At 36.8% G+C, this 22917-nt stretch overlaps 1 protein-coding gene across 1 annotated transcript in view; it reads right to left on the reverse strand.

Moving 5' to 3' along the window:
• WIPF1 (WAS/WASL interacting protein family member 1) overlaps positions 1-22917 on the reverse strand; it is a 776716-nt gene that overhangs the window by 38685 nt on the left and 715114 nt on the right. The window contains exon 6 of the mRNA XM_044075560.1: positions 9684-10544. Within this exon, the coding sequence (XP_043931495.1) occupies positions 9684-10544 (861 nt within the window). The remainder of the gene's footprint in view (positions 1-9683; positions 10545-22917) is intronic.

The raw sequence follows: 22917 nt of genomic DNA on the forward strand, positions 1-22917 counted from the left end.
CAAAATATGTGACACTAACCCCATCACAGGTATTGCAAACAGTGCAGAAGTAACCACTGTAATGGAAAGATCCATCTGCTAATATAATTCACCTTACAGTCAATAGAGGTTGCCACTATTATGCATTAGATATTCACTTTTTAGGTCATCAGCTAATTAACTACCCATCAGAGATATCACTCTAATATATCCCAACACAGTCTACTTAGCCACAACTCACATCAACAGTCACAAAGGTCATGACAGCCAGCCACACCACTCTATAACCTATCTATCTCAGAACACTTAATAATGTACCCCTCTTTTCTATTACTAAGAACCAGAACATTAATTAACTATAATCATCTTAGTATGTTAATGATTTTATCAAATTCCTCTCTCTTCAGAATGCTTACCACTTCCACTGCAGTATGTTCAAACTCACCCATCGCTTTAGCTGATAAATGAAGGTGGAAAAACGTTATAACTTCCAATAATATATTAGCATTCAGTAATGAAGTAAACTACAGCTTAATCCCCACTAATTCAATATTAATACAGTAAAGTATTGTAAATACACAAATTGGAAAAAAGCAACTTTAATTTCTTGACATGATAATTAATACCCTAGTCAGTGAAATACACTCTTATGTAACTTAAGTCATGTGTTTTTATCTTCCAGTTTGCTTATTTTTATGTGGATTACATGTATTTACAATTAAAGTACTTCATCCATTGAATATATAAATATGCATTTACCAGTCAGATTATTTTACTTATAACTGAGCAGCATGGTTTTTGCCCCAGATCTCAACCAATATTACCATATAATACTTGATAGTTACCAAAATATATACATAAAATCTACTAAATGTGTGTTCAGTTATTCTTGATCACTTGCTCATAAAGTTTAATTCATCAAGACTAATACTGTACAAATACATTTACTATGCAGAGACTCAGAGATACAGAAAGTTACTTTAATGTCTGAAACTCTATTATAAACAAGGCTGTGTGTACTTCAAAAACATCTGTTTAGATTTCCCCTGCTGATATAATTTGTTTCTTCTCCTTTAAGTTTCATTGACATCTGGCTTTTCCTAGATTTTACCATAGACTGTACTTCAACAACTCTCTCCCCCAATCCCTAAGATATCATATTCCATGTTCTAAGAATCAAATTATGAAATTAATACAGATTTTTACTATTAAGCATCTGAAACCATGCATACTAATTATTGCTACCATCTTTTCTTGGGTATCTGTAGCCATAGATAAAAACTACAAGGTATGGGCTTGGACATAATCAAACCCAATATTTATCATACAATAAAACTTTATTAAACTATGCGTTGAAATATTCAGTATCTTTTATATCATTTGTAAATTTATTCCACTGAACTAACATTTCACAAAAACATAATCTAGTAATGTTACATTTTCTAAAATTTCTTAGGACTCTTATGCCTGTGAAAACTGAATGATTTTAGTCTGAGGCATTAAAAGAAAGGATTCCTTCAAGTCTTAAAAATCCATAATTAGAACTTCTGTTAACTTTCTGTAAGACACTGTATAAAGGTTTAAGGCCTTAAGTCTTTTGAAAGACAGACAGACTAGCAATGGAAGTAAATCTCTTAGTTAATCATTAATGAATGTACTTTTAGTGTTAGTATCAGCATGGTACAATGGAAATCCAAATTTAAATTCTGCACTGAGGAAACTTATAGAGTTTCTAAAGCTCAAATCTTAGTATCCCAATTAATAAAATAAAATTATGTTGTCAGTCAACATCCTGTGATCTTTAAAGGCTGTAACATGTTCAAACTGTTGCCTTTCGGGATTATAACTTAACTATTTTATACCCCTTTATTCATCAGAGTTCACTCTTGTGGTGAAATTCTTAGACAGATGTCCTGATCATAATCATCTATAGCCTACATATTCATATATTGTGTTTACATAAATAAGTAAATGAAAATGTATGCATAATAAAAGCAGTAATGTCTATATTCCCCTTCATGCAGCTTCCCCAAGACCACTGACCCTTGTTTTCCATACATCCACCATGAGAGCTCTGTGATTTCCACAAGTATGTATGTCAACTGCTTCCTTAACTTTTGACTAACTCTGCCTCTTCTGTTGTGCCCCTCTTACACAAGCACAAAAAAATCTAAAAACAAACAACCATTAGAGTCACAAAGAAAATATTTTAAATTCCATCCATCCTATTACTTGCACAAGGCATGAAGAACAGGATAGATCCCTCACTCCCCCACCCAAGTCAAACAACTACAGTCCCAAATATGTGCGTGTGCACATGCATATACACACAGTCTCCCATATCCATAAATGAACTAATAAGCCACACATTTGCACCTACACAAGCATTTTCGCTCCACACACAAACATATAGACCCAGGGAATTTTTCTAAACACACTCACTCACTAGATATATAACTCGCCTCAGTTTTCAACCACTTTATTTTTAAAAGACCCTTTTAGAAACATTTAATGCAACTAGCTTGAGCACTATCCCCCCATCTCTACACATAGACATGTACCACAATCATATCAGCTAGCTTGGGCCTTGTATTTTTTTCTGAGCTACTCCCCCTCATCTTAAATTGCCATTTTGATCACTGGCACAGAAACTCAGGATCATGCCATACACAGAAGACAAGTACTTGTACTGTAAATGACATAATCACCTAGGTACTCTTCAATCTAGACTCACAGGTGCCAGCCCCACTACATTACACCTGTAAAGTTAATTTTTTTAACAACCTCAAGCAAAATTCCTTGGGCTTTTTCACATTCCTCAAATTGGTGATTAAATAATCACCAAAGTGGCTAGGCTAATCCAAGCTTCAAACATGTTTTTTGTAGGAGTAGCACATCATAGGTAGACATCCCATAGTATTCAGCTTGACTAATGGTTTTTGTCCTTTTATAAATCAAAACTTTTATTTCTTAAAAATTTGTTAATCTGAAGAATTGTCAGTCACAGAGGAAAGTGTTGACTGAAAACAAAGCTCAGTCTTTTATTACATCCCTAATAAAGTGTTCCAAGAACCACAGCCATTTTTTTCTTTGTGTGAACATGTTTGTGTATGCATTTATATATAATCATGTTATAATAGGCACATCAGGTTTTACATTACAACACTGTCTGTAGTGTTTCAATGTATGTGTACATATACAGATACACATATATTTATAAAATGGTCAATAAATCTAACCAGTTACATTAATGTAAAAATTACTTTTTTTTAGTTTTAAAAATAAGCATTACAATGTAAAAAGAGAAGAAAAGCTGGACAAAAGAAAGTTTAAGTTAATATGCTGTAATCTTGGTTTGTTGTGGTTGGGGATAGGAAGTAAAAGTGCACTAATTATATGTAGAGTTGATATGTTTTCTCTTATTTTTTCATAGATTAATATCTGGATTAATGCCCTTGGCTTAATCTAAAAACACGTGTTTCTGTAAGCAAGTAGGCTTGATAAATAAGACAAAATAATGAATGCCATTAGAAGTGCTAATATTACTGAATATGCAAGAAACTTATCTGGTTTTATTCTCCTTTACCAAACTTTTAGTTGGAGTTAGGAAATCTACAGCTGAAGGCAGGTGTACATTCTGTTCTGATCTTTCCAAGGAGATGAGCTGCAGATGCAAAAAATTAATCCTGAGAGTTTTGAGCATTTGTTTACAGAGGGAAATGCAATTAAAAAAATTAATTATTGGATGTGAATAAGAAAGAGCAGCTTCCTTAGCAGCCTTAACAATTCAGTGCAGTTAATAGAACAGTGTATAATTTAGTTTAAGAAAAAATAATGTTTTCTGAAGGCATACAAGCTTTTTTTTATATCTGGGAGAGAATAGAGACAAGAAAAGAACAGACAGCAAACAGTGTAAGTGGGAGCACAGGCTGCAACATGCGCTTTAGTATGGATAACCTTAATTTTAGGTTACGTAATGCCTGTGGGTGCAACTGTCTGTTTGAGGCAACTGTTACCATCAGGAGGGTTAAACTTTATTTTTTTCAAAAAATTTACATAATTTTGTGTGTGTGTGTTTGAAGTTAATAGGCTATGGAGATGTTCTGAAAATTTATTTAGATTTTTTTGTTTGAGGGTTTTCATACAAAAGTCTTGAAAAAAGTAACATAGACTCAACTGGAGATGACAAGAAACAACTGTATAAAAGACTGACCTACCAAACATTAGTTTGTGTATGTAACACAAAAGTTGAAAATATATAAAGTTATGGATTATAGGTGGGAATGATAACTTCTTATCATAATGGCTATGCTATCTGTATTATTTTGAAATATGAATGGCCTTGCACTTGTATAAAGACATGCAAAGTGCAGTGCTGCAGGAGACATATTTGGAAAGAAATGATCATGTAAATTTGATGAAGAAAGGATTTCAGCATGAATTTTAAGTAGAATATTGGGACAAAGGAAATGAAGAGCAATTATAACAATTGTTAGAGGAGCTCCAATAGTGAGAGAAGGAAAAAAATCATAATGGCAGACTTACAGTAAAGGGGTTACTGGCAAGGGAGGAGAATTATGCTGGCATGTACTTATATTCCACCAAAAACTGCCATTGTGGATCTTAAGAAAATGTTGGGAGAAGTAATGAGCTTTCAGCAGGGAATGTTACATATGGGTGGGGGGGGGTTATAACTTGATTTGTAGTAGTAGTATCTGAGGGACCAAGAAGGGAAAATATAACAAAAGATAAGTTTATTTCTGAAGAACTTGATGAAAGTATATGATATTAAAGATATAAATTCAGTAGTATGAACTCTAAGATAATTTACATATTATTCCCCAAGGTACAATAACTGGGCTGGACAAGATATAAATTATATTTCACAAGAACGAGGGCATTTAATTGAAAGCTTCAAAACACATCCAATAACTATTTCTGATCATGCAGCAATACAAACAAAGATAAAAATGCAGGGCAATGAAATAAAATTAGACAAATGGAGCTTTACTACCTACCTGTTAAGAACAGAGGAATTTAAGGAATGAGTAGTGGAAACTAATCAAGAATTATTAGGGGAGACAGAATTTTCTTCAAAAGTTATGAAATAAAACTGAAACACTGTAGCTTCCCCATCCATCTGTTAAACAGAGAGAAACTCAAAGAATGTGTAGGGAAATTATTCAGGAGTTATTAGGAAAGCACATTTCTGCAGAAAATGTAGCTATGGAGTGGGATAAAATGAACTTTCTCTCCTGCTGTCAGCTATCAGTCACAGCAGCAACCATCTCAAATTACTTTTGCCGCTTTGACAGATATAAAGGGGAGGTGTTTAGTGGGAGGCGAGAAGAGTTTAAGGACTACAACTCAGCTATAACAAAAGAATGAAAATTGGCCACTTTAGAAAGAAAAAGTAGTAACAGGCAGTGAGAATACTGTTCTGTGTGGATTATCCCCATTTGTCTTTTAAGCAGTCATTGAAAAGCAAGACATGGTAATTGCTTCGCGCCCTGAACTACTGCACAAGCTGTACACATCTGATGGTCAGTCTCCTAATCCCTTCTATTTTCACCCATGAACAAGACCCACAGATACTTTATCACATCCACTTGAGGTAGTTACACCTCCCTTATCAGTAGGGAACATGTCACTCTTTTTAAGAGGAGGGATACATTCTGTGATAAATCATAAGCAGATCAGAAGTGTTATGATAATTATCAGATTAAACAAATAAACAATTATGGATGAAAGCAGAAAGTGATGAACAAAAACAGAGCAGTTAACCAAAATACTGGAACTTAATTAAAGGGGAGGAAGCTACAAGAAAACAGGCTTGATAGGATACCTTCTAGATTCCTTAAGAAATTGTCAGGAGTGCTGGAAAACTCTCTAATGATATTCACTTAACTGATCTTGGGCCACTAGCAGGATTCTTGCAGAATGGAAGTTTGAAACGAATTCTACTCTATAAAGGGAGGAAATGTCAAAAGCAACTTGGTGATCTACTGATCAGTGAGTCTGACTTTAGTAGGGAAGAACATGGAAAGCTTGAGGGAAAGTCTAGTTGGACTTTTGGAAGGCAACTACCTCTAGGACTTCAAACAGCATAGATGATTCTGTGAAACAAACCTAATGCAGTTCTATGACTTGATCATAATAGAAGCAAATATAGGCAAAAAGGCTGATGTCCAGTATGACATTATTGCACAAAAGGCTGGCATGCCAACAGAGGAGGTGATGTAGAAGACAAAAGTTGTCATCTGGTAGAAAGTTGACTAGTGAGAGAGATGCACAAGGTAGCAGTGAGCTGGCTGAAAGGGAGTAAGTAGTGCAATGCACAGGGGCTCAGTCCAAGAGCCTGTGCTCTTAAATGCATTATTCAATGACATAAAAGAAGGCTTACACAATAGACTGAGCTCTGATATACTTTCATATACACACACACACACACACACACACACACACACACACACACACACACACACACACACACACACAAATAAATAAAAAAGGATAGCAATAAGAGATGGCAGAACAGCAGAAACAGTCTTAAGACAGATTTGAAAAGATACTAAGAGAGTCTGACCAACACAGCCACCTGGATTTTCTTGAATTCACTGCTCTAGGCTGGAAAGCATCAGGGACCAGATGATTATTTGTTGTTGGTCTCCTCTGTGACTATGGTAAAAACTGGAGCTACTAAACTTAAATGGAGCAAGTGGGTCTATATCACATTGTTGAAGTTTTACAACTTTGAACGCTATATGGTCGAACCCATATGTTCAAAGTTGTAAAACTTCCCAAACTTAAAAAAAAATAAAAAAATAATTTTATATATATATATATATATATATATATATATATATATATATATATATATATATATATATAAAATAAAAAAACACAACTGATGGTTGTAAGCAGGGGAGCAAGTGCCCCTGCACCTCCCCACACCCTCCCCCTGTTTAAATATACCAACTCTGAGACCGCATTACAATACAGTACAGTGCAGAAAGGGAAGATTTAAATATAGCCACGCCAACTTAGTATTGACACACTGGGAATCCAAGCACATTTTGTCAGATACCAATAGATTTTACCATAAGATTTTACGGCATATCTGTTTTGTTGATGACATTTTTTTTTTGTTATGGAAAGGTAATTCAGAAGAACTAGATGCTTTGGTGCAGTACATGCATAGTACAACTGATTTTCTGAAATTTTCTTTTAAGGCCTCTGAGTGAGAATGAGTTCCTAGACATAGTATTGACCAAATCTGATCTTAATCAAGTATCTAGTAGTATTTTTAAGAAACCAACTAAGAAGAATGCACTTCTACATTATAGCAGCATGCAGCATGCACCCTAGACATATTCCTCAGAACACTTTGAAAGGACAGATTTATAGAGTGCTACGGCTACACAATAACGATATAGATGCACAGAGAGCCTTGGTAGAACTTAAAGAAGAATTTTTCGACAGAGGCTACGCAGTCAGAGATATAGATAGAGCTATTGATGGAGCATGGGCAGAAAGGAGCAGATGTAAACCATATTTTAGCAATAGTACAGCAGTTTCGGTTTCATCAAGTCAGCAAATCTCTTGCACCAATACTTTCAGGGTAATGCTGCAATATTCTAGTGACATCAACGAATATTGCAGCATTATTAAGAAGAACTGGAACATTTTACATACTGCCCCAGAGCTGGTGAATAAGACTGGACACACACCTGCCTTTTGTTTTAGGAATAACATGTCCCTTAAACAACACCTTTGCAATAGAAATCAGCCTAGTGTTAACAGAAATAATATATCTGTCAGAAAGGGCACTTTTCCATGTAGAAGTTGCTCAGCATGTAAGTATAGTTATACTCATTCATGCTATATGCATCCAGTATGTAACTTTACCATCAACGTAGATTACTATGCTGATTGCAGACCTGTTAATCTAGTGTGCTTTTCGTTTTGCCAAAAATGCCATGCATTTTATGTAGGCAAAACCAATCGACTACTCAAAGAAAGAATACTTGATCATGCTAGGGATATTAATACTACGAAGGAAAACAATGCCCTAGCTGCTCATATCATGATGACGGATTATTCCTATAGTTTTAAATTTTTAGTATTGCAGGTAATCAATATTAACGTTCGGGGAGGACACAGAGAACCGCACTGAGTAGCGGAACAAAAATGGATTCTCCTGCTTAATGCAGAGAAGCCTCCAGGACTTAATGGGGCCTTCTCACAAACCTTTTTGGAAGGCACGTAGGTTAAGACACAAATAATTGTATATACATATTTAGAGTATTTTCTACCCTATCCTATACATTGTTTCATTGCTTGTTTTCTGGGTTCCTATCCCAGCATTTTTAACTGATTGTTATAATTACTGATTGTAAGCTGCGTTGATTTAAAGGTGTTAATTAATTGTTTGTCAATAACAGAGATATAAAAAGGCTCTTTGTTACATTTTTATTTGTCTGATGAAGTGACTGGTATGTCGCAAAAGCGCTTACATTTCTACCTGTTTTTATTGTTTTTAATAAAAGAGCTTTGCCGTGTAAGTTTTTCGTGCAGCATATTGTTTTTACTCTTTGGTGTTCTTGTCTCAGACACATCTGAGGGAATAGAGAAGAGCACCAATTCTTTGCTGATAACTGAAAGAGAAGTACAGCACCAAAGGCTGGTTATGAAGATTCTAGCAAATTAATTAGAAAGGCTGATAAAGAAGGCAGAAATGTGGCAGTTGAGATTCCGTGCAAACAAATGCAACATACTACATTTAAGCCAGAACAGCTGTAATGTGAAGCATCAGCTGGGAGGAGTGAACCTGTGGCAAAAGAGCAGTAAAAGGAAGTGGTGGTGTTAATTACACTTGGACTGGTCAATGGGAGCAGAGACAGAGGGTAGTGGTAGCAGTAAGCAGAATGCTAAGGTGCATTCTGAGGGAGATGGATTCTAAAAGCAAAGAAATAATGTTTCCATACTGCATCTCCTTGGTTAGACCACACTGGGAGTACTACATGCAGTTCTGGAGGCCATATAAAGAAAAGGACATCAGGCTGTTGAAACAAATTATGGAGAAAGGTACCAGATATACCTGTGAGATGATAGGAAAGGAATATGACCAGATGCTAGAGGAATTACAGTGTTTCTTACTTTAGACCAGAAGAGAAAGGAGTAACACAATATTAGTGCAGAAGATACTTTCAGGGAGATGTGAAGGGGTCATTATAAATTTGCAAAGGCAGCAAGGTGCAGGGGCTAACTACTTTATGGATCTCCAAAAGGACTTTTTTCACAGAGAATGCTATGTACCCATGGAATGGACTACAGGAAATAGTAGTAGACAGAATACAAATAGACATATAAAAGGGCATGGGGCCAGGCAGGAAAATGTATGGATGGAAGGGAGGTGGATGGTCAAGGTACTTAAAAGGGCTTATTGTCACATGACTCTTCTGCCATAAATCAAATGTAATACGATCACAAATGGTACAAGTCAGCGTCAAGGCTCAGTATAAATGGGTCTGTTTGCATAACCATTGAGAAATGTCAAATTAAGACATGTAAAATTTGCCTAAAATTACTAAATAAAGTCTTTTCTATAGTTTTAAAATACAGCAGTTGTAATTTTTGTCATACATCACAAATACAGGATAACAAAATGTACAATATACAAACAGTATTTCACAATAACTTACCTGATCTGCTTGGTGGCTCTCTAACAGGAGGAGGTGGTCTTTCATTGGGAGGAGGAGGTCTCTCACTGGGGATACTGGGTAGAGGTGGTCTTTCACCAGGAGGAGGTGGTGGAAGAGGACCAGACCGACCTGACATAGGAGGGGTCATGGGAGAAGAAGATGGCAAAGATAAAATTCGTTGAGGAGTCCTGGGGAAATCATCACCACTGTTAAAGCTAGGAGGAACTGGAGGTAATCCAGGTCTGTTTGGAGGGGGTGGGGGTGGAGCTTGTGATGATTGTGTTGGTCTTGGTGTAGGTGGGACTGGTGGTTTATTTGCTTGTGCTGGAGGATGTGGAAGAGGAGGCCCCTCCCTGTTTGGTGGAGGAGGTGGAAGAAACCCATCCCTGTTCAACTGAGGTCTGTTTCCTGATGGAAGGGGTGGTGGCCTGTCATCCATTGACCTATTAGGTGTTGGAGGAAGTGGAGGTCTACTGGAAGTAGGAAATGGTGGTGGACCTGTTGAAAAAGGTTGGCGAGCAGGTCCTAAAGAGCCTGAATTTCTGTTTGTTGAGAAATGGGGTTGGGCAGGCCCTGTGCCAGAAGGCTTATTTCCACTTGGTAGTGGAGGAGGTCCTCTGCTCTGTGAATTTGAAGGTGTTGGTCTAGGAGTATTTGGTACTGGTGGTGGTGCAACATCAGGTTTTGAGCCAAAGTCAGGCCTTGGAGGTAGCATTTTAGATCTTGGTGGTTCAGGAACACTGCTTCTGTGGATTGGTGCCATACCAGGGAACCTTGGAGAGCTGTCAGGAGGTGAAAAAGGTTTTGCACTTGTTGATCTTGCTCCAGGAGGTAGCAGAGGTGGTCTTCCTCCACCAGTATCTAGAAAACAAAAACAAAAAAAAAACACAAAGTCGCTTATTTAGTGATCTAAAACAAAGTAAGCACATGATATTCTTCTTCAAATTATTTTTCTCTTTGTAAATCAAATGGTGGAAAATGGCTATGGACTTTAACCCGTGTGCTGCTTCAGAAATAGAAAGAACATAACTAGAAAAGATGAAGGCTGGAGCATCACAGAAGGACTTACTATTGTGAGGCAGACAAACATGGACTGCTAATTCTAAAGAATACAATGTCCTGGGAAATCTCTGTAGCAGTGAACTCTCCAATTCATCCTTTTCATACTCTCAGGATGTGGTAGAGTCCAGCCTGCCTACAAGTATATCAAGCTTTTTCTGCCTTAGACTGTTCTATGCTCAGAAAGTTCTTTACAGATAAGGCGTCTGCAACTAAGAGGGGTATCCTCTTACAACACTCAAATGAGACTATGATTTCCTGGATAGGGAATACTCTGGTCAGTGATGAAGATCACATTACCCACTTTATCACCTTCATAAGAAATTTGAAATAAAGAGGCTTTGCCTTATGTTGCATGTCCTGGATTCAAGTTCCTCATACTGAATAGTTTTCTGCTTTGAGGTTTGGGTCAGGCTGAGGCATTGACACTGATGAGCTATCTTTGGGGACTGAAAGCTTTTTGAGGCTTTGAAGGCCACTTTTATCCTCAAGAAAACTACTTAAGATCTTCTGCATAACTTCTTACCTACCTCCAAATTTCTGTTTCTAAGTACAATTCTGCAGAAAGTAGTGACTCTAGAGGTGGAAGATCACCTAGTTGTCCATTATATGTTGAACCTGTATTATTCCAGAGTTTGAAGATATAATATTTGTAAGACTTTCAGGTAAAGGTAATTGGTGAACCCCAAAGGGCAAGTATCAAATACTGTTTCATATTAGTGCTTTATGACCTCTTGGTACCAAGCGAGTTTGAGAACTGAGCCTGTGGATTTTATTAGGTCTTTTTCCACTGTTTTCTCTACTGTCAGCACGACCTTTCTGGTTTCTGTGGATTGATCCTATCCTGATCAACTCCTTTTTAATGGACCAGTCTTAACAAGAGGTTTGGGGCCTCAATTCATCAAAGTCTCTGTTGCTGCCCAGTGGTGTTCCCAAGGTTTTGGTGCTTGGATATCAGTTTTCTACAGTCTATATGCTGTCTCTGGACAATGTTGTCTGGAAACATATCATGAGTTAGCATAGCTATACAGACAGTACTCATCCACAACTCACTGCTGATCCAGCCATTGATGAGTCTAAGTGCTGTGAATGCCTGTTTTTTTTATAAGATCTTAACCCAAAATGGTAGCAATCTGCAATAATGCAATTTTTCAGAAAAGAAAAGGATAACAATATTGGTGTTGACCAAGGTACCAGTTGCCTTTGCTTTGTACCTTCTGCCTTGACTGTCAGTGAGGCTTTAAAGCAGGGTATCAAGGTACATGATCTGGGAGTGACAAATGACCATGAATTTTCATTTCATAATCATGTGCTAATCGTTCATTTAACACCTGACAAATATCTCCAGAATTAAGCCATTAGGAAATGACTTAAGTACTGTCATGCATGCATTAGTTTCCTCTTGAGTGGATTACTGCAATGCCCTGCATCTAGGACTGCCTGCAGGAGACGTTCTGCAACTCTAACTAGTATACAGTGCTACTCCCAGGTTACTAAATGTGATTCCAAGTTCATCACACATTACTCATGTGTTGGTGTCTCTGCACTGGCTGTATGTGAGGTATTAAGTCACCTAAAAGATTATGGTGCTGACACACCTTCTCTTAGATGACTTGGTTCCAGCTTATTTGAAAGGCTTGGTCAGACCATACCACATGACCAGGAGTCTCTTTTCCTCTACTGCAGGGGTAGTAAATGTTCCTAGGGTTTGGATGACCTCCACTGGCCAATGTGCATTTTGGTGGCTGCACCAATCCTTTGGAATTCTCTACCCCAGATGATGTGCAACTGTTTCACATAGTAAGCCCTTTTCAAGCAGTTACCTACTTCTTGCCTTTTGATGAGACCTGGAGAGGTATTATGTACTTTTGGTAAGTTGTTTGGTTGTATAAGCTTGTCTGTTTTATTTTTATAATGTGCCTTGAATATTTTTAGAACGGTATAATATAAACAAACAAAAACAGACACTAAAGGAGAATGCTGGACTAAAATAAAGAAAAGTCACTTTCATTATTTTGATTCTTCCATCAGAAAAGCCCACTTATAACTTCCACTGTGGGCTCAGCATCCATCCAACCATAACCCTTTTTCCCATGCTTACACATGGGATTGGGGTGTCACTTCAACAGTGACAATCAACTAGAGCCAAGGTTCACACCACTGGGTGGCTAGCCCTACTGCAGCATGGCTGTCCTGTACCACACACTTGCATGCACACTCACACTTTGGCTAATTTAGTGTGTCCAATCCACTTACTACATATCTTTGGAATGTGGGAGGAAACTGGAGTACCCAGAGGCAACCCACATGAACACAAGGAGAACATGGACTCAACATACTCTTCTGAAAAGGCACTTGCTGCATTTTTAAGTATTGTCATATCTTTTCGCCTCTTTAGAATGCCCTGAACTGGTCCACTTGAGTATCTCATCCTATACAGCAAGTTAAAATTAGTTTGGCTATGTTAGCCCCTGTTATTCCTCTTGGGCCTGAAGTCTTACAAAGCTCCATCAAAGGCCATCCACTCTCAGAGTACATTTTCTCATACTTTGAATGTCTATAATTATGTCCATGTTATGCAGTTTAGTTTACATAGAGTTTTAGCCTCTATGAATGTCATTTAAGTAGCCTTTTCAAATTCCAGTGCCTGAATTATATCACTGACAAGTGTTCAACTAAAAAATAAAAAAAAATAAATAAAAGTAATGCTATTTGTCAACCTGTAAGTACTCATAAAGACTTCTGTGAAGCAATGGTAGCGAAAAATATCAAATCAACAAATCACTGTGTGGGAAAAAAAGACAACTGTAGTAAAATGGCCCTGGCACCTTGTCAAAAAACCTTATCAAAAGAATAAAATGCAAGCAAAGCAGCAATGACATAATAAAAAAGATTAAATGAAAAAATTAGACAAATAAAAAATCAGGTATTTCAAAAAACTTACCTTTGAGAGAAAGTTTCAAATTTTACAATATGTATGGCTTCTTTTTATCCCATCTCAGAAAAGCTTCATGTGCTTTATCTTCAATGCTTCCTTGCAGTCATTTCACCAGTTTACTCTCTTCAAATATCCACTTGTACTAAGGGTTGACTGCACCCTTCTCCTCTAGGTATATTATCTGCTAGATACTCTGACCTCTTACTGCACATATCATTTGTAATGGAAATCAACGTAATGTATTCAATACGCCCTTTTTCACCATTTCTCAGCATCTGCATCAATGAACCCTCTTCTACTGGGTCCACTTTTCCCCAGTGGTCACTACAACTTGAATATTAAAATTCAGACTTTCCAAAGCCTTCTCAGATGGTATAAATTGCTGAAGTACAGCCAAATTTTACCTGATCATTGACTCTAAATAGCAAAATATTGAGAAATGCAAATCTGTGATATGTTCATATTACAGCCACACACTGCAAATGGTTCCAGTTAGCTTCTCTGCAGTGTACTGTGCTTAGACACTTGAGAGAATTAGATGCTGTACTGAACATTGACTCAACAGTCCTACTACATAAAATACATAACTAGTACTAGGATGCAGCACGTTGCATGTGTTAAAACAATACATTTTGCAGAAAAGTGTTTCAGAGGTCTAATTTACTAGGGCATGGTTGAATTAATAAACTATAGCCATTGTCGACTTAGTAAAAAATTAATTTGCTAGCTGGCATACTATTTTAGCAGCTTGTATACTGGCTTCAGTTTTCAACTAGCAACAGTTGTTCATTCTCAAAACCATCTGAAAATTAAGAACAATCAGTTTTCTCTTTGCAGAATAGTCTAAACCAGCAACCAATCAGTATTCTGGACTTGGACAAGTGCTACTTTAAATTCGGTATAGATTTGGAACACTGAAAATCAGGCAGCATTTTATAGAAGCCTCTGTAGGTATTTGCAGCTACTTACAGTCAATGAAGCAGATTTTAATGCATAATCTTCTGAGCAGCAAGTTTAACCAGGGATGCAAAGAATAGCTAGGTGAAATTAGAACTTCACATAGGAAGGAAGGCAATGAAGACAGTGGCAAAACCTTAGTCATGGATATACTCATTAAATTTGATACTATTTCCTATGTCTGATGACAAAAACCTAAATAAACAATTCAGGAATTTAAATGTAAATGAAGTCAGAACTGGTTACATTGTTGTACACAAGTAAGGACAAGGACAGGAAGACTCCTAGACTCACTGTCACGTCAACAGTGGGGTTCCAAACTGACTCACCTGTATGAACCACCAAAGTATGCAAGATGGCATACATGGAAGCATTTAACCTAGCTGGTATCCGTCCTTTCAAATAGCACTTAACATTACAGAGGAATGTTCACCAGAAAAGACTTTGCCTTCAATGCCAGTGAGAAAAAAATACAGTATTCTGGATTTGTCAAGCACCCCAGCTCGGTATACTACTAAAGACAGCAAATAAAAGCTGATTAAATAGTAAAGACCCTGGAGTCCTTGTAGACAATGATCTTCCATTCAATACCTATACAGCCACTGGCATGCACAAAACATATGAAACTGCCCACCTGATCTGCTGTGGGGTCCAGTAGCTGTTCAGAAACGTAACTACACCATACATACAGTTCTTAACCAGTTATAGAATACTACACTCTGTGCTGTAACCTTTTCACATTCAATTTAATTCAGATGAAGAATGTACAAAGACTTCTCATAAAGATGATCAAAGTACTTCAAGACTTGCCTTATATTGGAAAACCGCTGCTAGGAATACTTGTCCCCTATGATCCAAACACAAGAGGATGTTTGGCTTCAGCAAAATTTAATATAATAAGTTGTATCAAGAAATGTGACAACTTCGGTTTACTATCAAAATCTCACAGCTGACTAGTGTGAGTGTTCATGTATGCGACCTGAAATGTCGTAAAATGCAATAACCAATTGTTCACATAACTGAAAGTGGGAATTAAGGAAAGTTGACAACTCAGGAATGTCGACTGTCAAAAATACCTACACCTCCGATGATATGCTTTGAACATTTTGCATGGGTGCAAGCCCCCATGTGGAGGGGCTGCACTCACACACCACCTACTACTTATATATACAAACTCTGAGACGGGAGCTTGCAGACAATGTCCCTTTATTTTTAAGGAAAAATTCATTACCTTAAACAACAGAATGCATAGCAGAGTTAACTTTAAAAAGGGTAATTGTAAGACTAGCAAAGTGGTCTATTTAAGTGTTTGTGCCACATGTTTTTAATTTTATGTAGGCAAGACTGAACGTCCCTTAAGATGTAGAATATATGAACATGTAAATGATATCAAAAATGGGAAGCAGAATAGTACACTGTATAAACATTCTCAGACTTGTTCTAACTTTGATAAGATTTTATATCTGATAGTGAATATTATTAAATTGGATGGCGGGGGGGGGGGACTGGAAAAATATTTTCAAGAAAAAAGAAACAGAATGGCAGCTTAGGTTAGCTGCAATGTTCTCCCCAGGCTTAAATGATGCAATTTCTGTTGTTCCTATGTTACATGAAAAAGCAGATAAACTATAGCAAACTATAAGGTATATGTGTTTTTTTAAAAAAAAGTTTGGTTAAATATATTGAACCATTACATATTTTAATTTATGCTGCAAAAAGCTGCTTTGTGGTGACCCTATCCTGGCTTTTTTAATTAATTAATTGATGTGTGAAGGTTTTGAATTACATTTAACATTTTATTTGTGGAATTTCAATTGATGTTAGTATTTAAACTGCCTTTTTTATGCCCTCTTTGTTATTCTGATGAAGTCTCTCTTTATTGAGACGAAAGCACTCAATAACTGTGTTAATAAAAGACTTTTGTGGATTATAGCAGCTGCGGTGGTGATTACTTGGGCTACATCTCTTTTGTGTGTAGTTTTTGCTAAACTCTGAGATTGCACTACAGTGAAAGAAAGATAAATTTCCCGATCCCCACTATAGTGTGATCTCCATTTAAAATAATGAATCCACAAGAGCAAATGCACACTAGCAAGTGGATTCAGACATTTAAAAGGCAAAGTTATGACAACTTAGAAAAGTGCATTTTGGCCTTCCAAGGTCGAGTAACTAATTTCCGACATTTTGATGGCAATCCAACAACTTCATATGTCAAAGTCTTCCAAGCTTATACAATAAACTTCCTCTCATAGTTAAACTGAACTCAATAGTTGATACATTCGACTAGGAAATGGATGATTACATGGGCACCCTTTACTTGCAACACAGGAACAAAGGTCTTTGATGGCCAGCAGTTAACGAGTTTATCAAGGTCTGAACCGCACATCATTTATTATGTCTGATCACGCAGTATTGCTGGGCTGATACAATTTAATTGTGGATAAACACAGCTGTGAGCTAGGCAACTGAGAGCCAAACAAAAGTTTGTGCAACCTCTACCCCAAACAGCAGGCAGACATGCAAAATGTGGCATTCACATCAATGACAAGTGTCTTGCTATCTCATCTTCACTAAGAACTGTAGGCTTTAGATCAAAAGCTACAGACTGGCTTTCAGTAGGATGCCACTGTTTGCTTCAAGCACAATAGCTGAATGGCTTGCCTTAGTCTATCTTTGATAACTTAAAGGAGAACAGTACATAAAAACTGAAAAAATATGCTTTTCAGCACATATCTTGAACTTTTCTGCATTACTAATGTCTCCGTTTCAAAGTAAGTGGTTGTTATTATTTTCTAAGTTGCCATACCTAAAAATGCCCTGAAAGGGGCTGCCGTTGGTAACATGATTTAATTTTACAGTTAATACCATTGCCTTCCTGACGTCATTTGAGATAGATGTGAGGAACATTTACTGTGGGTTACAACAGTACTGTGACTGCCTAATTTTACTGTCATTATTAATTTGCATGTTTAATTACATTTACTTCCTTTAATTTTCATTGGTGGCTATTTCCGCTACAGCAGTTTAAGGAATGTTTGAATGACAGGCTTGAAAATGTAGCCGAGTTAATTGCTCTTTCTGAGTAACAATTGTAGTTTGGTGTTGAACTGTGAGAAATTTGACCCCTGTGATTAATAGGTGTTACTTGGGGTAAGATGGTTTGTGTTGCATTCTCAGATTTTAATATTGTAGTTAGAATTAGAGTCGCTGATGTTAATCTTCATTCCCCAACTCACTGATTTGTCTCAGCAAACTACTATGCAATGCAAAAATGCTGCAATAAAATATCAGAAGAAACATACACTTGACAGAAGAGAGTGTAGAAAAACATGTTAAATGAAATAAAGATAGAAAGTAAGAAAAGTAAAATTAAATATTGTCTTTCTTTGTGGCACTCAGAGTTTGATTAAAGGGAAAGACAACTAATTTGTAAATAGATAAATTAAGTGTAAGTTTTTTTTCACATTTGAAATCTAAGCTCGAAACCCTTGCTTTTGTTCAGACTCCAGACTACACATTGTCTGAGGTGTGATGCTGGCACTCTGTGACTGATAAGGCACATTTAAATGCCAATGTAAGAGCCATCGCTTTCTTAATGACTCTGTATTTGGAATAAGCAATCTAACCACATTACTTTGCCACTTTCAGTAGCCTTTGTGATATAAGACATGACAAGATGAATGCACGAAAGAAAGATAAACAGAAATAAGTTCAGAGATAAAACAATGGAATAATTATTAAATTACTTTTTCTGTATGTGAGATGTGTAATGTTGAATTAAAGGGAAGGAAAATCAATTTTCAGGAAAAAAAAAACGACATTTGGGTTTAGTAATATCTTGATGACTGGCCCTGTGGCTGTATATAGGTTATGAACACACAGACTACCTATGCAGAGGGTCAATTTAATACAATGGAATTAATTCTCAACAAAAATAAAAAAAAAGGATTTTAGAAATTATATAAATATTGGAAGTGTATATTTTTCAGAATCAGGAATTGATTTCTTGGGGATAAAATCTGGCAAGAAAGATGTGAATGTTGAGTCTTGGAAGGATGTATTTACTGAAGTAAAAAAAGGCAGTTAATATGTGGAGATCTTTCAGCTTACCTTAAAAGGTATATTTAATACATTCATATAAAGGGGAAAATAGGCTAAATTGAAAGGCTAAACATACTTCCAGAAGTAATGGAGAAAGAAACGTATAAATTCTACCCAGTGTCCATTCACCAAAATAATACTCATACTTGAGCTAAAAAAAAACCTCTCTAGCCACTGATAAACTCCAAACTGATTACTTAAAACTGACTGTTGGCACTACAGCTTTGCCAGTCTCCAGCCTGAAAAATAGATTCACATCAGAAAAATATGTCTCATCTATTTGGAAACAGTCCTTTATTATACCATTACACAAAGAAGGTACATCTGCAAAATGTAACAACTACATACATACTTGCTATACTATCCCCTTTGTCCAAAATACTGAAGAAATGCATCCATGCACAGCTTACGCACCACCTTAGTTCATACAAGTGTCTCTCCAAAACTCAGCATGGATTCTAACCCCACTATAGCACAACTGCTCTTCCAGATTTTAACAATATTAAAAAACAGCATAAAATGGTGGCAAAGTAGTATTTCCACTTCCTTAGATCTAAGGAAAGCATTCAACACCATAACACATCATTGCCTTCTCAACTTTTGTTGGTCTCTCCCAATCCTCTGTTTTATGGTTCTTTAGCTATTCATCTGAAAGGCAGCAAGCAGTTAAATGACCATAGCATTTCTCATTCTTTCTACCACTAACCATTGGACTGCCACTAGGACCCCTTCTTTTTAACATCTTCATTAACAAGCTTCCTACTGCTATACACTCTGCTAGCAAAGTTCCATACACCAATGACTCAGCTTTCATATGCACAATCCCATCCTTATCCATACTCCAGGAGAGTAGCAGGAACTCTTTCTCTGCAGATAAATCCTGGGTAAAAAAAAATTCTAACCTACTACTTAATAACAATAAAACAAAACTGATGCTTTTCATTCCAAAACACTACCTTAATCAAAAACAGTATTTTATTATACCTTCAGTAAATAATACTTAAATTAAAACAGTAACCTAAATCATGCTTCTGGGTATAATAACTGATGGTAGTTTTTGGGCATAGGTTCATAAGTACTAGGCTAGCTGCTTTTGTGGGGTGTTTTAAACTTAGTCAATTTTCCTTTCATATGTAAGAATCAAATCCTGTACATTGTGCCTATGAGGTAACCATTTTAACTATTATCTCAATAATCCTTTAAAATCTTTTGCTGACTGGAAGTTGATACAGTAAACATGTGCAGGAAACTATATGTAACTGCCATTGAAGCCACACAGACACACACACAGACACACACAGTGAGATTTGTCCCTCCTACCTATTTAGTTATACAATCTAGAGATCACAGTATTAGGTGCAAGCACCACAAGACAAGTCTACTTCAATCCATTAAAACACATTAGAAACTAGGGTCCCTCTATAGGATCAAACAGTACCTTACTGACAACGACATTAGACTCAGCCTACCTACTTCGATCCCTCATACATACTCCCCATACCCTTAAATACTTAAAAGTCACACACAAAACCAGACTTGCACATTAAGACAAGGTAGCAAAATTTGCTACCAACCTTTTATATAGGGAACACCATTGTCATGCCCTAAAACAGCTCAACTGGCTTGAGCTACCAGACTACCTAACATAACTCACAGCTAACTACTGCATTCAAACCTATTAATCCCACAGTAAAATACATAACAGCACTATTCCCAGCGAGGGACTTCTGTTCAGGTGAAGAATTCCTACTAATTACAAACTGAACAAACAGCTCAGCAGAGGAATCAATGTACTTGTATCATGTCTCCAAGCTCTGGAATGCCATCCCAATCCAATTAAAGTTGGTAGAAAAATTTCTAAGCTTCAGGGCTTTGCTTAAAAACATCTCAGCCAGTCTTGGTTATGCTCATGTTGCTCATCTAGTTGAGGTTATCCTTACCACCAACTGCTCAAAGCCCATCTTCATACCTACCCTACGTTATCACATCTTTCCTCTAACCCTTCAACCTTAACACTTCTAACAGCCCTAACCTATAACTATATCTAAAATATTTCATTATAATCACTCCAATTCTTAAGAAAATCCGCAAATCTTTTTTTTTCTGGTAACTTGTTGCTTTCTACACTTTCTTACAATTAACTCACATCTCTTAATGCATATAACTGACAAGTTTTTATTTTCTAAATCCTTCCTTTCATACATAATAGGACTTATTTATAACAACTGTCTCGCAACACAAAACTCACTGGACAATGTTTTTCTGAGATATCAGCCCTAATGAAAGAATGTCAAAAATAAGTTTTTTTATTGTCAGTGTGATTTTATGATTATTAATTCCTAAAATTATACTCGTTTGTATATCTTTTACTATAATGTAATTCTTTGTGTAACTAAACAATGTAATTGTGCTGTCAGCCAAAATAATGTAATGTAATGTAATTCCACATAAAATTGTGAAGGAACTGTAATGTGCTGAAGCTTTTCTCTCCAGACTTCACTGAAAATTGTCATTGCCCAGTTGGACTTTCCCAGTCAACAAGGACAAATAAATAAAATACAAATAAATTGTCTGAAATAATTTGAGGATCTAAATTAAATTTCATTAAACTGTGTATATTGCACTGCTCTACAGAACATGGAGGGCTGGGATTAAAAATCCATTTTTTTAATCTTTGCATAAATTTTGACAAAAAAGATTAGGGAAAAAGAACATTAACTACATCTGCAGGACTGGATAACATACTATGCTTCCTACTGGATAGCCTGAAACACGAACTGTCAGACCCCTGACAGATGTTATTAAATAATAGCTTCAAAACAGGCTCTGTCAGATGAATGGAAGACAGTAATGGTCATTCTCTTACACAAATGTGGGGAAACACGTCTGGGTAATTTCGGATCCATAAGCCTGGCCAGTCTCATCTGTAAGGTTATGGAAAGGATCATTATGGAACTAATAAAGAGGGATGTAGATGACACACACACTATCAACCTATCCGAGTTCATATTATTTAAGAGCAGGTCCTCCTTACTTAACATGGTTGACTTCTTTGCAAAAGTCACTGAGGCAACAGACAAAAGCAAATCAGTACACACTACCTGTATAGATCTTGCAAAGGCATTTGACACCATCCCACTCAGGCATCACACAAACTCTCCCAGCTAAATGTTAACCCATATGCAACTCGCAGCATAGCACAATGGCTCACAAATAGAATAAAATGAGTAAAGGTGGGCATCTCTACCTTCTCCAAAACTAGTCACTAATAGAGTGCCACAGGGTTCAGTCATTGGACAATTTCTCTTTGGCATTTACTTCTCAGAGGTCAAAGCTAATGTTGAGGGATTGTGGCTGACCAAGTTTGCAATGACTGCAAACTTGGTGCCATCATAAACTTTGCAGAGGACACCATGATCATGCATGAAAGCTTATTCAAACAGTTGGTGACAAAGTCATGGACTGAAACCAAATGACAAGAAATGTACAATCATATCTTATGGCAAGCATGGCTCCCTTTGTAGCAACCACATTGATAACACCCCATGAAAATGGATTCTGTACTCAGAGATCTAAGAATCTGTATTGAAAATTAACTGTCCTTTGATCATCATGCATCCACTCCTTTTTCGTTGTACACCTTATGTTAAGGTCTAGGCCATCCAGATCCAGAGATATGATTGCTCCTCTGTACTTGACACTCATTAGGCCAAACACGGAGTATAATGCCCCTTTCAATATGTATCTATCCAAACACTGGCCACAGCTGGAATGGTCAGAATGCTTCCTCACTAAAATATCAAGGGCTTAAATCATGAAAAATTATGCAGACCATTTTGACACATTGTCTCTCTTCTCAATATCATATAGTCTACTCAGTGCAGCCTCTGCCTTGTGTATAAAGCCTCAGCAGACCATGTTCTGATAGACCTAGTGCACATTTGGAAGACCAATAGTATCAGAAACATCCACTTAGAGACCACAATCTTTTTTGCAAGATTAACAGAACATGTTTTAGGGATAGGTATGTATCACAGATAATACCACTTCTGTGAAACTAGCTTCCCCTCCACATAAAGCAGATGACTTTTCTTACTGGATTCACATGTGACTTTGAAAAATGGATGGGTAACCACAGATTCATCCCTGGTTTATCACCAGTGGCCTTCATGGATGGGG

Source organism: Protopterus annectens, chromosome 6.part1 (assembly GCF_019279795.1).
Source record: "Protopterus annectens isolate FY-2018-M chromosome 6.part1, PAN1.0, whole genome shotgun sequence".
NCBI lineage: Eukaryota > Metazoa > Chordata > Ceratodontiformes > Protopteridae > Protopterus > Protopterus annectens.